The 15,819-nt window shown below is 35.0% G+C and overlaps 2 protein-coding genes and 1 long non-coding RNA gene across 3 annotated transcripts; 2 read left to right on the top strand and 1 right to left on the bottom strand.

Moving 5' to 3' along the window:
- Positions 1-606: 606 nt before the first annotated feature.
- Positions 607-3,948, bottom strand: LOC122278259. The gene is made up of 2 exons (XR_006229318.1): positions 3,491-3,948; positions 607-952 (listed from the first exon to the last, which is right to left on the bottom strand). It is a non-coding gene; the product is annotated as an uncharacterized LOC122278259 (long non-coding RNA).
- A 348-nt stretch (positions 3,949-4,296) lies between these two features.
- LOC122278258 (polygalacturonase-like) lies at positions 4,297-8,010 on the top strand. The gene is made up of 9 exons (XM_043088416.1): positions 4,297-4,836; positions 5,440-5,571; positions 5,713-5,880; positions 6,036-6,056; positions 6,290-6,497; positions 6,643-6,724; positions 6,839-6,947; positions 7,258-7,374; positions 7,553-8,010. The coding sequence occupies exons 1-9, from the start codon at positions 4,429-4,431 to the stop codon at positions 7,793-7,795; spliced, it is 1,488 nt and encodes a 495-aa protein (XP_042944350.1). The 5' UTR covers positions 4,297-4,428; the 3' UTR covers positions 7,796-8,010.
- A 2,974-nt stretch (positions 8,011-10,984) lies between these two features.
- Positions 10,985-13,477, top strand: LOC122279393 (40S ribosomal protein S2-3-like). Its single transcript, XM_043090027.1, has 2 exons — positions 10,985-11,722; positions 13,046-13,477. Exons 1-2 carry the CDS (start codon positions 11,072-11,074, stop codon positions 13,202-13,204), a joined length of 810 nt encoding a protein of 269 aa, XP_042945961.1. The 5' UTR covers positions 10,985-11,071; the 3' UTR covers positions 13,205-13,477.
- The last annotated feature ends 2,342 nt before the right edge of the window (positions 13,478-15,819 follow it).

A 15,819-nucleotide genomic window follows, 5' to 3' on the forward strand; every position in this document is an offset into this window, starting at 1 on the left:
CATCTACCAAATGAACTTCAGACTGTAGTTTCTTTTCCTTTTCACTCCCTTTCCCTTTCTTATGGTGTTTCTAAATGATGTTGAAAAATAACCCTCTAATTTATAGGTTATGGCTCTACAATGGGCGGCTACATCTCTAACTATGGTGTTGGAATGACTAAGGATTCATTGAAGATATTACTCTTTTTGCAAAGATTTTGATTGGATCTCAAAAATCCATTCATGTTATGTATTTAGATAGCCACTGTATTTGTATAACTGGAATGATTTTAAGTTATGGGAATATGTTCTTGTACTTGATGGCATTTAGTTCATGAACATGTGGTTAATTTCAAAAGATGCACTCTTGTGGTTAATTTCAATGAAAAAGCAAATGTTGTGCTTCATCCATTGTCGAATATAATTATGGTCAGATAATTTTTTTGGTTTCTTGTTCAGTAATGAATTTTTAGTTGTTTTTACTTTTAGGTTAGTCATGGAGGTCAATAATGCTCCTCCAACTGAAAAAAGCAGCAAAAAGCTACAACTCAACTTATGCAAAAAGCAATACTTGAAGTGCATGATTAAACATCCCAATTTCAATAGCTAGAGATAAAAAAAACCAAAAAAGAAAACTAGCGTGAATTCTGGATTATATGATCATAATTGAGCAACACAACTACACAAGACTTCACCTAAAGTTTACAAAGTCGATTGAAGTGCACAAGCTGTTTTCATTACACAAGATTCAACAAAACTCCAATAGGAGTCTTTTGTGCTGCTATGTTAGTCGGTCCACTTCTCATTTAATAAGCAGTCACAGCACATCTGGCACATCAACATCTAGATGTAGTTAACGAGAGATGCTAGGGCAACTTGCCATTGTTAGGCTCCAATTCTTCTGACATGCATGATGAGTTTAGCTTCTTCAAGCCCTGGCCATAGGCAGCAATGAGTAGAACCTCAGTCCTTCCTGCAAGTTTTAGGAAATTAGTTCAAAACAAAAGTGGGGAAATAATCCAAGATGAGTTAGCATAAGAACAATTTTCATTAGCTTAGTTGATAGAAATAATATTCTAACATTTATCTCTTTCAAGAATAATGGGCATTTGCTTATGAAGCCATTTGGTGCTGTTGCCCAGATGACTAACACAAGAGGGGGGGTGAATTGAGTTGTATTTAAAAAAATAACAATTTAAATCAAATATATAATATAAAATATAAACAAAATATGAAATAACAATAAATATAAAGAGTAAGGGTAAGAGAGAAGTAAACTTTGTATGTTAACGAGGTTCGGCTCCACTGCCTACGTCCTCGCCTCAAGCTACCCCTTGAGGATTCCCAAATTCACTATTCAACCTCCTTCAGGTGGAGATAGAAACTTATTACACCTTTGAACAACACCGCTACAAAGGATCCGTGTAGAACACCCTCCACACTTGCAATCACCTTTCACGTGGTGATTCAACTATTCCCCGTGTAGAATATTTTCTACACGCACAAGGGTTATACACACCATTTTTCTGATACAAAAGCTGATAGTGGGTAGGTTATCAGAAAACACTCCTCAATGAGTGAAATAAGAACAATACAGCTTAAACTATATCTCTCAAAATGAACAAGGATTAATGCTCAATGCTTAGAGAAGAGAGAATGAAAGCTTTGAATGAATGTTGTATGCTCTGGATGTTGTAAATGTGAAGCTCTCAAATGATCTATTTATAGACATATGAGACTTCATATTCAAATTTAAAAAGATTCACATGTCAAAGACAACATCATTCAATTTTTCAAAAAATTCAAATAAAAGGTTCTTCTTTTTCAATTGTCAAAGACAACATCATTCACTTTTTCAAAAAAATCAAACCTAATCTTTTACTTTTGGCATATGACAAAATGAGCACACTTTCCTTTTCAAACAATTCAAAGCTAATCTTTTACTTTTTGTATATAACAAAATGAGCACACTTTACTTTTCAAATTTTTCAAACAAAATCATCTACCTTTTGTATAAGTCTAAAAAAGCATCAATCACTTTTGAAAATATTCAAATAAAACATGCACATGTGAAAGATGACAATCAATCATCTTTAATATTTTCAAAGTTCAATCCTTTAATCAAGGCATGCACATGCAAAAGATGACAATCAATCATCTTTCAAAATTTTCAAATTTAATTTTCAAAAATATTCATGCACATGTGGAAAATGTATTTTAATGCTTTATGATAAAATATTAATTTTGAGCATTAATCCTAATTTCGAATTTTGAAGAGATTTATAACATTACTCTATAATTTTAATGTGAACTTGTTCCCTTCTTGCTCATGCTTGTTTCCTTGATGTGCTTGACTCCATTGTGTAGATAACTTGAACTTGAGACTTCTTTATTCTTTGAATTCATTTGTTATCATCAAAATTCATGTGTAAATATATAATTACACAAAACTTGAAATCTTGGGTTCAACAGGTGCTACAGTACAATATAAGGCAAAATGTATTCTATTGATTGTAGGCTAACGTCCTAACCAATTAGCATAGACCATGAACAAAACAATGGATATGCATGCAAACTCCCGAACGAGTGTATTAGGTTCTTCAACATGCTGTCACTGAGGACTCACAAGTGATCTCTCTTGCCATCTTGGACAAGATGGTTACCATTGGCTACGCTACATACACAAGGGAGTTGCAGCTTTGTAGTTTTGATTGACATCCAAAGACAAAAAATTCTTTTTTCTTACTTTTCAACTTGGAGTCTCCAAAAGGTTTGGGCAGTTATGCTTGGCTAGACAAAAACACAAGTTAAGCAAGCATAAAAGCTATTTAAATAATTCTCTACAACTAACTACATAATACAATATCTTTTATAGAATTGGGATATTTATATTTGTTTCCAGTATAATATCTTTTATGGGTAAGTAATTAAGTTTCCTCACCAATATCAAGTTTTTGTAATAGGAGTTTCCCCACCAATATCAGTACAACCTATGAAAAATACTTGTAATTACTCCATATGGGGCAAAACCTGGGTTATGCTGCCTATGGTACCTCTCATGGGTTTAGGGTGCATTACAACAATCGTGGGTTTACAGATTATCGGCATACCAAGATCAGAGGGTTTACAGATTGTCAAATGCATCACAAATTAGTGCATCACAAAATACCTTAATTTCAAGCTAATACCACTAATTTACAGATAATATACCTAAACCCTAGAGATAAACAAAGATGGAGTAAACACAAAGAAAACAAGGAATGCATGCCTAAACCCTAGAATCAGAGCAACAATGGTTTTCCCAAAAGTTTTAAAAAGCTTACCTCTCTCAAAGATCTCTAGACACGGTTTCGTAGTGTCTGGACTAACATTGTCACGTGATTGAGATGGGGAAATCACATTGGGTGGGAAATTACAGTGTAAGCGAATGAAAGGGTCTCAAAATCACAATGCACATGAGGGGGTTGATAGAATCACAGAGAAGGAGAAGGAGAAGGTATTGAAATCAAACCTGAGTTCCACGCTTCCCAGAGAAGCAAATTCGATAAAGGTCTCGACTTCTTTAGCCCCACTCCGCAATTCACAGAGAAGAAGAAATGTGAAGAAGAAGAAGAAGAATAAATGTGAGGGATTCACAGTGAAGAACAATAAAGGGATTAGAAATGTGAGGGGATTGAGGGTTTCACAGGCAAAAGGGATATGAGGAAGAAGGGGGTTGTTGAATTCGAGAGGGGAGAGAGGAGAGGGGTTGGGGGGGAGGGGAGTGGCTAAGATACAGAACCGGTTCATTATTAGTGAACCCGGTCTAACACGTCAGGTGTGCAATGGTTGAAGCCAAACAGTGGCTGATGCGAAGATTAACTCATAAGAAATGCAACCAAATGTGAGCAAGAATCAAGAGTGTGTGCAGGATCAAACAAACTGTGTGCTGGGCGATGAAAGAAAAAAAAAGTATGGAAGAAAGTTTCTCCTTTTACATGCTTGATAAAATGTCTATACAAAAGAACGCTTATATAAGCATACAAAAGCATGTGACTGCCATCGTATAGATTCTTCATTACCTCTTTAGCTAACAACCTTGACAAAAAAACAAAGGAAAAGAAAGTGGTTGTACAAGCAAACAAAAAATTACAAGACAAAAATTGTACACTGGAATATTTCTCTGCATTTTCCTCTAGTGTATTCTTTCTCTTTCCTTGCTGTGCTGCCATTAATTGCGCATGTATGTTCTTGATTTTTTTTCGTATCAACAACTTCACTAGTTTCCAATACTCTATATATATATATATATATATATAACACATGTAATAAAAACAAAAGCTGATCATATCGTGACGTGCTTCTCACTTCAATACCAAGCCATAACGATCTCATGATTCTCATCGAGATAATTCCTTGCGCTTTGGATTATCTTTCCTCTTCCACACACAAGTTAAAGGCGAATTAATAATGGGGCAACAAAGACATGATCATCTGCTCCCATTTTTGTTTATGATGATGATGATGACGATGATCTCTTTTAATAATATTATTTCATGTTATAGCAGCGCTTCGCAGGTACTACTGGAAGACGATCGTCACCTGCTTGGTCCTTATGGTACTGATCATCATGATCATGAATTTCATCATGGGTATGATTCTCAAGCATATCCTTCGTATAACTTCATGAGTACCATCATTTTGAACGACGAGTTTAAGGAGGACTTGGTCGAGGAAATAACTCATGATGTCCTGAGTTTGAAGAGGCCGCTTGATCATAGAGTACTGGATAGCATTTCTTCGTCGGTTAAAACAGTAATTAATGTGAACGATTTTAGAGCTCAAGGTGAAGATGGTACTCATGATGACGACACAGAGGTACGTGCCGATCTTATATTTATCCCTAAAAATTCAAATAATTATTGTATATTTTGCTTGAATTACGTTATAACCTAGGTCGTCTTTCCTTCAAGTTTTTTTGTGATTCCTTTTATTGGACTACAACCAATAATTAATAATCATCTATATGTACGTGGCAGTACGGGACTTGATGCTTTGAGCACATGAATTAATACACATTGGCAGCCGTGCAAGCCGTCTAATGCTAATCTAACAAGTAATCACACGTACACAATATATATATATATATATATATATATATATATATATATATATATATATATATATATTATATGTGTGTGTATTTATTTGATCTTAATTACTTTTCTTTTAAATGGAGTGTGTTTATCTAAAATTTGAAATTCAAATAGAATATATTTTATAAAGTGACACTAATTAACTGTAAAACGATCGAGTTGTAAAACAATTGCGTACATAAATATTATTTGTTATTTAAAATTAATATTTTATATAAAATTTTGATGTAGGCGGGCATGGATGCATGCAAACTCTGATCTTCTTCCTTTATATATATATATAGGAATATTCTTTAGATATAACCATGGTTCTAGCTAATTTCAGGCATTTAAGAGGGCTTGGGAGGTAGCGTGCTCATCATCTGAAGGAGTTGTTGTTCTGGTGGTGCCTCCTAAAAAATATGGTCTTAAGCCAATCAGATTCTCAGGTCCTTGCAAATCTGTTCTTACTATGCAGGTATATATATCGATCATGTATATATCAGACATCATAAATCTGTTTTTCAAAGATTTCAAGAAGTATATAATATCAATAAATGAATAATAATTATATATATATATATATATATATATATATATATATTAAAATCGTGATCAGATTTATGGAACCATAGAAGCATCTGAGGATCAATCAGACTACAGCGAAGATGGCAGGTACTGGTTGGTGATTGAGAGAGTTGAAAATTTAATAGTCGAAGGTGGTGGAACCATCGATGGCAATGGGAAAATATGGTGGCAAAACTCATGCAAAATCAATAAAACTCTGGTATAGATGCAAGCCAAGCTAGCTAGCTAGCTACGTACCTTATATATATTTATATAAATATTTATGTTTTCATCAATTAATTCTTAATTCTTTGCCCCAATATTCAAAAGTGCTGATGACGATTCCTATTCATGTTTCAATATTGTATGTGGCAGCCTTGCAAGCATGCACCGACGGTATGTTTTTTTCTTCCTTTATTTATTGGGGAATTAATTTCTTTTATGTGTCTTGATTCTTGAGCAGCTAGCGTTACATTATTAATACATGCATTGACTAATAAATATTGTTTGTTTTACTGACTAATGTGTGATCATATTATAGAATATTAGTAAACCATGACTAAAATTATTTCCTTCATTGATCTTCGATCTGGCAATTATATATGCATTTACGTCTTCGGAATTGGCAGGCAATAACCTTCTATCAATGCACAAATTTGATTGTGAACAACCTGAAGATCCAAAACGCCCAACAAATGCATGTTTCTTTTGAAAAATGCATGAATGTTCGAGCTTCCTATCTGATTGTAACTTCTCCAGAGAAAAGCCCCAACACAGATGGAATTCATGTTACACGTACTCAAAACATCCTCATATCAAGCTGTGTTATACGAACAGGTATGCATTCATGTGTATATATATATATATGTGACTAATTTAATCTAGTAATTAAATTGAACTGACTAAAGCCATGCATGCACGTAAGTACGGATCCTTATATAATTTGATCCATTGATCATCAATATTTCTTATGTTTGAAAAGGTGATGATTGTATTTCTATTGTAAATGGATGCCGAAAGGTGCTAGCCATGAACATAGCCTGTGGACCAGGTCATGGAATCAGGTTTCAAACTCTCTATACTGTACATGAGCTCCAGTAGTACTTCCATGATATCAATCAATTAATTCTGTCCTAATATTATTTTGGTCATGATCATGATCATGACTATCTGATCAGTATCGGCAGCTTGGGCTCTGGAAATTCGGAAGCTCATGTATCAGAAATATTGGTGGATCGAGCTAGGCTTTCTGGAGCCACAAATGGAGTGAGGATCAAGACATGGCAGGTCGTACTTGATGCTACTCTTTTTATTTGTTTTTTTTATATATAATATTCTCTCTTTCTTGGATCAAAATCTCCAATGTAGAGGGTGGGAGGAGAGAGATAGATATATGAGAGGGGGCTAATTATTACAACATTAATATGAACATTTATTAATGTTGCTAGAAAAATTTACGTGGATGGTATTAAAAGTTGTAGAACTCGCTTCATGCGTACGTCTATATTTGTCTTATGATGTCCTGAGTGTAATTAATTATAATATAGCAAGTGCACTCAAGTCCATTCGTCTAATTAATTTGTCTGACATTGATCAGGGAGGGTCAGGAAGTGCAAGCAACATCAAATTCCAGAACATTGAAATGGATAATGTGACTAACCCAATAATAATAGACCAAAACTACTGTGACCAAGACCACGCATGCAAAGAACAGGTAAAAGAATGTTTGTCCCACAAGTCCACATCATGTACATAGAGCAAGAAATATCTAACACACACACACACACACACACACACATATATATATATATATATATATATATATATATTTTCATGATAATCTCTGTAATTGACAAAATATATGCTTGCAATAATTGATTTAATTACCGCAGGACTCAGCTGTTCAAGTAGAAAATGTGATTTATGAGAACATTCAGGGGACAAGCGCTTCTGATGTGGCTATTAAATTCGATTGCAGCAAGAGCTTTCCATGTCGGGGGGTTTTGTTGCAAAATATTAACTTGGAATCTGGTGGTGAAGGGAAAATAGCAAAAGCTGTGTGTCGTAATGTGAAATTGGCTGACAAAGGCATTGTATCCCCACGGTGCCCCGAAGAAAGCCATTGTACAATATGACACTGATCACATGCCATTTATAATTAATATATATATATATATATATATGTTATCATTTTTTGTCTTATATTTTAAAACTTTTATCATTTTATTGATACGTGACACGTTGTTCGTGGCTACTATTTATGTATGTAACTGGTAATTTATGAGATCGATCCTTAAAATTTATCAAATCAACACAACTCGTATAATAAAAATGAGAGATCATTATTCAATGTGAGCGAAGGAGAATTATAAGTACTCCAACAAATGCTCGCGTACGTTGTTGGCCAAAATCTGTTCATGTGTTCAACAGATTTTAGCTTTTACGCGTTTCCCCTGCTAGCATAAAATGCTGAAATTTAGCTACATAAAGAGAAGTTTTGCATTAGTGGAGCTAGCTGGACACTTATCCCGTCACAAAAAGGAAAAATGAAACTCTCATACAGAAAGAAAGGAAGACTGATCAAAACCCAATTCATCTGGAAAGCAATTAATTGTCATGAGTTGTAAGGGACATACATCATTTAGTTGCTAATAGTAAAAAATAAAATAATATATGCATGCTTTGTCTTCATTGCGCTAAAGCTCTGTGATTAGGGAATAGGACCACTCACGTACTGGATTTCAGCTATCTCTACCTTCATTTTTTTGCTTCGTCGGTTTTGCCTCCTCTGTAGGGGTTGCAGCTGGAAGTACTTCACCATTGATGCAGCTCCTACACCTCCTTTCTACCCATCCCTCCATGTCGTTCTCCCCGTTAATTTCTTCTGAAATGTCTTCCAACACACAGCCGAGCAACGATGCCTGCTATGACACCCACAATCGTGATCGCTGCCAGAATTACCAACAGCGTCGCGATTGATCGCTGCTAGATTAATTATCAAAATATTCAATTTTACTTCTAAACCTACCATTTTTTTTATTAAAAAATTAAAGTGTCTCCTTTAAAATTATGCTCTTAACATCCTGCCACGTCATTTAATTTTGGTCTATCTCAGCCATCATATATATTTGAATGAAAGAATAAATTACAATTTGTTTTAAAATTGAGAATTAAACGAGTATGTACTTTCGAATTATAGATTTTTTAAATATTATATATATATATATATATATCAAGTTAATTATACATTAATTTTCATCTAATATATCACCATGGACTATATAATATTTAAAATAATATATACTACCAATTAAGTGCTAATATATCATGTGATAATATATGTTATTATATGTAGATACATACTCTTACCATTTACACTTAATTAAAATAATTAGATTTTTCTTAAGTTGCAAGTAAGTATGAATAATCTATGGACAATGAAATTATTTAATATTCATTAACTATAGATAAAATGTTAGAATTTTAATATAGGCTATTATGAATACTAAAGTACTAAGTTAGTATCTATTAACATCATAAATATAAATATAATTAATTACTTTTTTAATAAATTGGTTACATAATCTATATTAAAGAGCTCACTTAATTTTGATTTTACTAATTTAATTAATTTTTTTTTATATTAATTTGTCTACAAAAAAAGAAAAGAGAGAAAAAATATTCATGGACTGAATCGAACCTATTGGACTAACAACTAATAATTCGGTTTAGTCTGACAAAAAGGATGGACTAAAATTTTCAAGAGTTAATCTTTAAAGCGATCAATCTATTTATCTTCAATAAACAGCCCCCAATAGCTAACTTCCACGTAGCCTCCTCACCATTCATAACTTGTGCCCCCACCGCATGCACGCTAGATCCATCACATGATTCCCATCTCATTCTCTCATTCTCCCATAATTCAGATTTGCAACATCAGTCGACTCCCTGTCTCTGCCACCCAAATCGCCTCCTCTCTCCATCTTCGTAGAAGCCACACAACCCACTTCGCCACGACAATATTACGCACAATTCCATCTCTCTATTTTCTCCCCACAGACTCAACCCAAAATTGCCTCATTTCTCCGTCGTTGCACGAGGAATGTACCCCTCTCTCTGTCGTCGCATGAGGAACGCCCTCTCCCTCCGTCGTCGCACGAGGAACCTCCTCTCTCCATTCTCTCCCACGAAACCCAGATGACGTACCTCTCCATTTTAGGGTTTTTTTTTTTTTTTTACATTGGTCATGTTCTTCAAGTTTTAACGACCATTTGATTTTGGATCATTTTCTTTTCTAGCCTATGACTTATATTATGGAAATCAAAGGTTGATGTTGTTTTTTTCCTACTAGAGTTCGAATCGATTTGTGTTGGCTTCAGTTTTGTTTGGTTGATAAGAAAATGTTGGAAGCAATTAGGGCACCACTGAAATGTGTGTGATTTGATTAATTTCTTATTCCGATTTTTCTATTTTTTTCTTCTTGAATTTTCTTGGCAACCAAGCAGAGATGGGTTTCTTCCTGATTTTGATTGTTGATTGATTTTGATTTGATTTTGGAGATGATCGACAGAGATGGGGGAGATCAGCGACAAAGATGGGCGACGGCGGAGATGCTTGGTGACGGCAACAAAACTAAGAACATGAAACGTGAGGGGTCTGGGGTCATGCAGATTAATCATCTAGTGTGACACACTCCATAGGCTTAATGTGAAATAAGTGATATGTCAAAATTTAATTGAGACTGTTTATCGGTCAATAAAGATCGACCGCTCCAAAGCATTTTTCAATTTTCAATCCATGGCCCCTTGAATTGGATTGGACCAATAATACCCTAATCTTTAATTAGGAGCCTCTTTTCCATGTGCCCAACTCTCAAACATTAACGATGGACTTGCTCACATTAAGCAATGACCAAACTCTTCTTTTGAGTACGGTTGGACCTTCCTCCTCTTATGATTTTAACTACTTTCTTTTAAAAAAAGCGACTGATATGGAGTAGAATTCTGAGTGATCCAGACGTCAAGTAAAGCCTAAAACCAAAAAGCCGAAAACTAAAACCAGGAGCTCAGCCCAATATCTTTAAGGACTTTGTATGTTGTATGAATACAGAGAAACAACCATAGAACAGCCACGCGGTCCACTCTCGGCCCACGGACTTCATCCCAAAAGAAATAAAAACAGATCCCAGATAGAAAAAAGTAATCCCCACAGTGACAGAGCCAGCTACTTAATCCACTCCAGTCTTCACTCACCTTCGTAACCAAACACCACCCTAATCCATCCTTAAAACCCTAGCCCCTCTCCCACCTTCACGTATAAAAGCTTCTCGTATACTCAGGTTTCAATTCTCACAATCTCTATCCCTGGCCCTCTCTGAGTATTTAATCCCCTAGCTTCCCCGATTGCCAACCATGGCTGAGCGAGGAGGAGAACGCGGTGGCTTTGGTAGAGGGTTCGGTGGTGGTCGCTCAAGAGGAGATCGTGGACGAGGTGGCCGTCGTCGTCCCCGCCGTGACGAGGAGGAGAAGTGGGTGCCGGTAACGAAGCTCGGCCGTCTCGTGAAGTCCGATAAGATCAAGTCCCTTGAGCAGATCTACCTCCACTCCCTCCCCATCAAGGAGCACCAGATCATCGACCAGCTCTGCCCTGGCCTCAAGGACGACGTCATGAAAATCATGCCGGTCCAGAAGCAGACCCGGGCCGGACAGAGGACCCGATTCAAGGCCTTTGTTGTCGTCGGTGACAGCAACGGCCATGTCGGACTTGGCGTCAAGTGCAGCAAGGAGGTCGCCACGGCCATTCGTGGTGCCATCATACTGGCTAAGCTTTCCGTGATCCCCGTGCGGAGGGGTTACTGGGGGAACAAGATCGGGAAACCCCATACAGTGCCGTGTAAGGTGACCGGGAAGTGTGGGTCCGTCACGGTGCGCATGGTACCTGCGCCACGAGGGGCCGGGATTGTGGCAGCTAGGGTTCCGAAGAAGGTCCTGCAGTTCGCCGGGATCGATGATGTATTTACCTCGTCGAGAGGTTCAACTAAAACCCTCGGCAACTTCGTAAAGGTTCGTCTCTTTCATTTATAGATTTATTTTAATTGTTCCCGGGCATTCCAAAATAAGAAAAATATGTGTATTATTTGATGATTTTTAATTCGTGGAATCTCTATTCGTCTTAGGTGTAGTTCCTTTTAGGTATTTAATGGGTTTGGATAGAAATTAATTACTTTGAATTACTGTATATTGTTCATTGCTAAATGTTAAATCATCTTCCGATTTCAGTTTATCGCCTTAATTTACGTAGGTCTGTAATAATTTAATGGTAATTATTTTGTTTAAATATGTTTTGTTGTTCTCTTAAATTGTTGGACCTTGATGATTTTTACATGGTGAGATAGAAGCCGAAGTGAAAGTATGAAAATGAGAGGCAGTCGAGGGGTGCACTAGTGAGATAAAGCGTGATACAATTCACCACCTACACATAAAACAGTACATGCATGTCTGTGTGTGTTAGTGAGGGCTGGCACTGGACTTTGTGTGAGATATCTTGGGCATTACTTTGTTAATACATTTTTGGTTAAATTGAATGGACTATTTGATTCTCTATTTGTGTATTAGCTCTGTTTTTAATCTTTTTAACTTGCTCTAAGTTCTTATATTTAATTGTGTTTTGGTTTCGCCTGTCTGTATCATATGCAATCATGGATTTACGGTTGAGTCTGTTGTTGTGATAGTCGATTCAGTGGTTTGCACTCTTCAAATTACGAATTCTTCAGTTTTGTAAAGTTTCTCTTTTCTGTAATAATGTGGGTTTAGTAAGATCTGAAGACCTGGAGCTTGAGCTTTTAGTTGATATCGAGTAGATTATGATCAGATCAAGCTCCTCAGCCATAACCTTTTCTGGACTAAAAAATATTTTTTTAATTGAGAACTATCTGGTTAAGTTCTTGAAAGGATCACAACTGCCTTGAATATGCTACTTTTGTATTACACGTCATTTTCTTGTATGCAGATAGAGGCATTTAATTCCTCCATGCTTTCTATTGCTATCCTGCATTGTTATCTTTTTGTACCAGTGGCATTTTTTTACAAGTTTCTTTTGCGGTAGCACTTCATATAACAGTTAGTGAAGTCTTTTCTTTTTTACAGGTAATCAAGAAGTTTTATTCGTAAGATTAGTGAAGTCTGGTTTTTATTACAAGCATAGTATTAATTTGATACCAATAGGACGTTCTGCTCATAGAAATACTAATTTTACCCCATTTTATGGGTGTGGTTGTCAAATAATATTTAAATGCTAATTGGGGACATGAAAGATAATTTAGAGGATCTAATGTGCTATTTATAAATAAATGGATCATGATTTTTTTTTTCTCTCTTTCTCAACAGGCAACTTTTGATTGCCTGCTGAAAACCTATGGGTTCCTTACACCCGAATTCTGGAGGGAAACTCGCTTCACAAAGTCTCCATTCCAAGAGCATACAGATCTGTTGGCAAAACCAGTCGGCAAGCTAATCCTGGAGGAGCCTGAGAGGGTCGAGGCTTGAGACCGGAGTTTTGGTACAACGGCAGTGAGCTATTAGAGGACCTCTTTAGTATATGTTTCTAGTTAAAGAGATGCTTTCTATTTCAGTTAAGGGTTTGTATGTTTCGTTTTTTTTATACTCTTTTAACTGTTTCTAAAGTTTTTGAGTTGGATGGTTTTATGCCTATATTTTTTCTTTAATTCTTGGTTATGTCCAGACATTGCACTATATTGGCCATAAAAAGTTGTATGGTCCTTGATGAGTTAAAAGTGGAATGTTCTTCATCGGTCTGTACATTTTAGTGTGGTTACGCCCAAGCTTTTATAGGTATTTATTGGCATATGGTTTCAAGAAAATTCTGGGATAATTTGTTTCAGTTTTTCATATAGGCATTGGTTGATGAGTTTCCACCTGCATCCCAAGTCAGATTTGAAGGTCTGGCCGTCTCAATACATGACTGACATGATTTAGATGATTTTTTCATCAAAATTGTATGGAAAGGGTATCATAATTTTGTAATCCAAGTGGTGTAAATGGGATTTTTTTTGGTCCATACGTTGTTAGAAACGTCGAGTAGTCTGCTCTACAGCCGGAGCATTATGATAATTCCTTCTAGGAATATAAAAAAGCCTAAAAAAACCAGAAAAGAACAAAACATTTGACGTGACGTTATAAATCGAGAAATTGTCCAAAAAATGTTGGAATCAATAGATTTGAAGATGAGACGGGCTCTGTTCCAAACAACGCAATTCAGACGATTTAAATAATAAAATATAATTTATTCGATTTGCTCAATGCACATTCTGATTCTTGAACTGTACAATTATTATTTTTTTCTTAAAATATATACATATACCCACTGTCATCTAATAATTGATTAAGGGCGATTAATATTGTATATTACATTCTTCTTTTATTTTTATTCTATTATGTTGATATGAAAGTGACCATGACTTTTTATAAGAAAAAGTTCCAAGTGTTAATGAATAATACAAGATTATCATAATGAATCAAAATATGACAGAAATATAAAGAATAGTGCAAGGGGTGTTTAATTGGGTATCGGACCAAATATCTGGATATATCTAGTTTGGAATTCAGATTTCAAATCCGACTCAGATATATCCAGGTATGAACTGGTCTGGAGCTCGGATTTATCCGAATTTTTACAATCCGAAAATTCAAGTTCCAAACTATATTCGGTTTTTTTTTTTTAGAAAAGTCTATATTGCAGTTTAAAAGCCATTAAAAAAATGCCTATATTTATATTAAAGACTTTTCAAGAAACATCCATGTTAAAGAACATAATTCCCTTTATGTAAAAGACAATATTTATTAAAAATAATGTTGAAAATCATACTTTTTTATAAAAGCCTATATTTTATGAAAGCTTTTTCCAAGTCATAGTAAAAAGCATAATTCTAATATTGTTCAAAATAATAAAAATATATAAAACTAAAAAACTAAAATGCATGTAATCCACTACATATTACATTATTTTGTTATTTATATATTATATTACAAAATACAAAATTATAAGATAAATTACATTTCTCTTTATGGAACAGCAATTTAAATTACATTTCCAACCTATGTTCCTCGGCAAAAATTTAAAATGTTAAAGAAAAAATTCCTAAATTCCCCCATAGTGCGTTCACAATCTTGGAAGCACCTCACGTTTCTCTCAAGCCATAAACACCAAAACAAACACAAATGAATCATCATCCACTCAGTTTTATTGCCTCCACAACCTACAGCACCTTCCCAACTAGTCAATAAATCCACCACATGAAAAGGCATCACCCAAGTAATGTATACCCTTGCGAATAACTCATTCCACAAAACAGTCACATTTTCGCAATGAAGTAACAGGTAGTTAACATATTTACCATTTTTTTTACACATGAAGCATCAATCCATCACCATCAAATTAAGATCATAGTGCAGCATAAATAGATATCTAACAAGATTTATGTCAATGAACAGGACAACATGCATGAAAGTACGACTGGCAGCATGTATAAGTAAAAATAAACAAGTTTTATTAAAGGATATTGGATTACATCAAAGACGAGCTTTGAAGTACCACCTAATGTGCACAATCTCTCAGTTATTGGCTTCACACGAATTGATTGAAGAGGTATAAATGTCTAAGGAGGTAGCCTTTGTTCTTTCAAGTACTATAGAGAAGCAAGAGAATTGATAGTTGTATTGTTATTCACAAATCCAATAATCTCAATCAACTCAATGTAAGTTAAATTGACAAATTTATTTTGAAAGTTAAGACCCTACATAAATCAACTCAATAATCTCAATCAACTCCTACATAAATGATAGACCAAAGTTGAGTTATTTAGAAATCAGTGGAAAGTTATGCCTTTCAGCTAACCATATTTGAAAGTCACCTTGGAAAGCAGTTGAATAGAATTCAGTACCATCATCTTGAAAGGAAACGGGGGTCAAGAATTATTGGTTTTTAATAAACCCAAATAGTTATATAAATATTATTTCCCAGCTATATTTGCTAAGTTTCCTTCCAAACACAAAAAACTGTTGATGGAAGTAAAATAAGTGGTCACATCAATAACTTAAAGGCCAATGCAACCAGGTAAACAATAAAATAAGAACTTATTTTA

Source organism: Carya illinoinensis, chromosome 10 (genome assembly GCF_018687715.1).
Source record: "Carya illinoinensis cultivar Pawnee chromosome 10, C.illinoinensisPawnee_v1, whole genome shotgun sequence".
Taxonomy (NCBI): domain Eukaryota; kingdom Viridiplantae; phylum Streptophyta; class Magnoliopsida; order Fagales; family Juglandaceae; genus Carya; species Carya illinoinensis.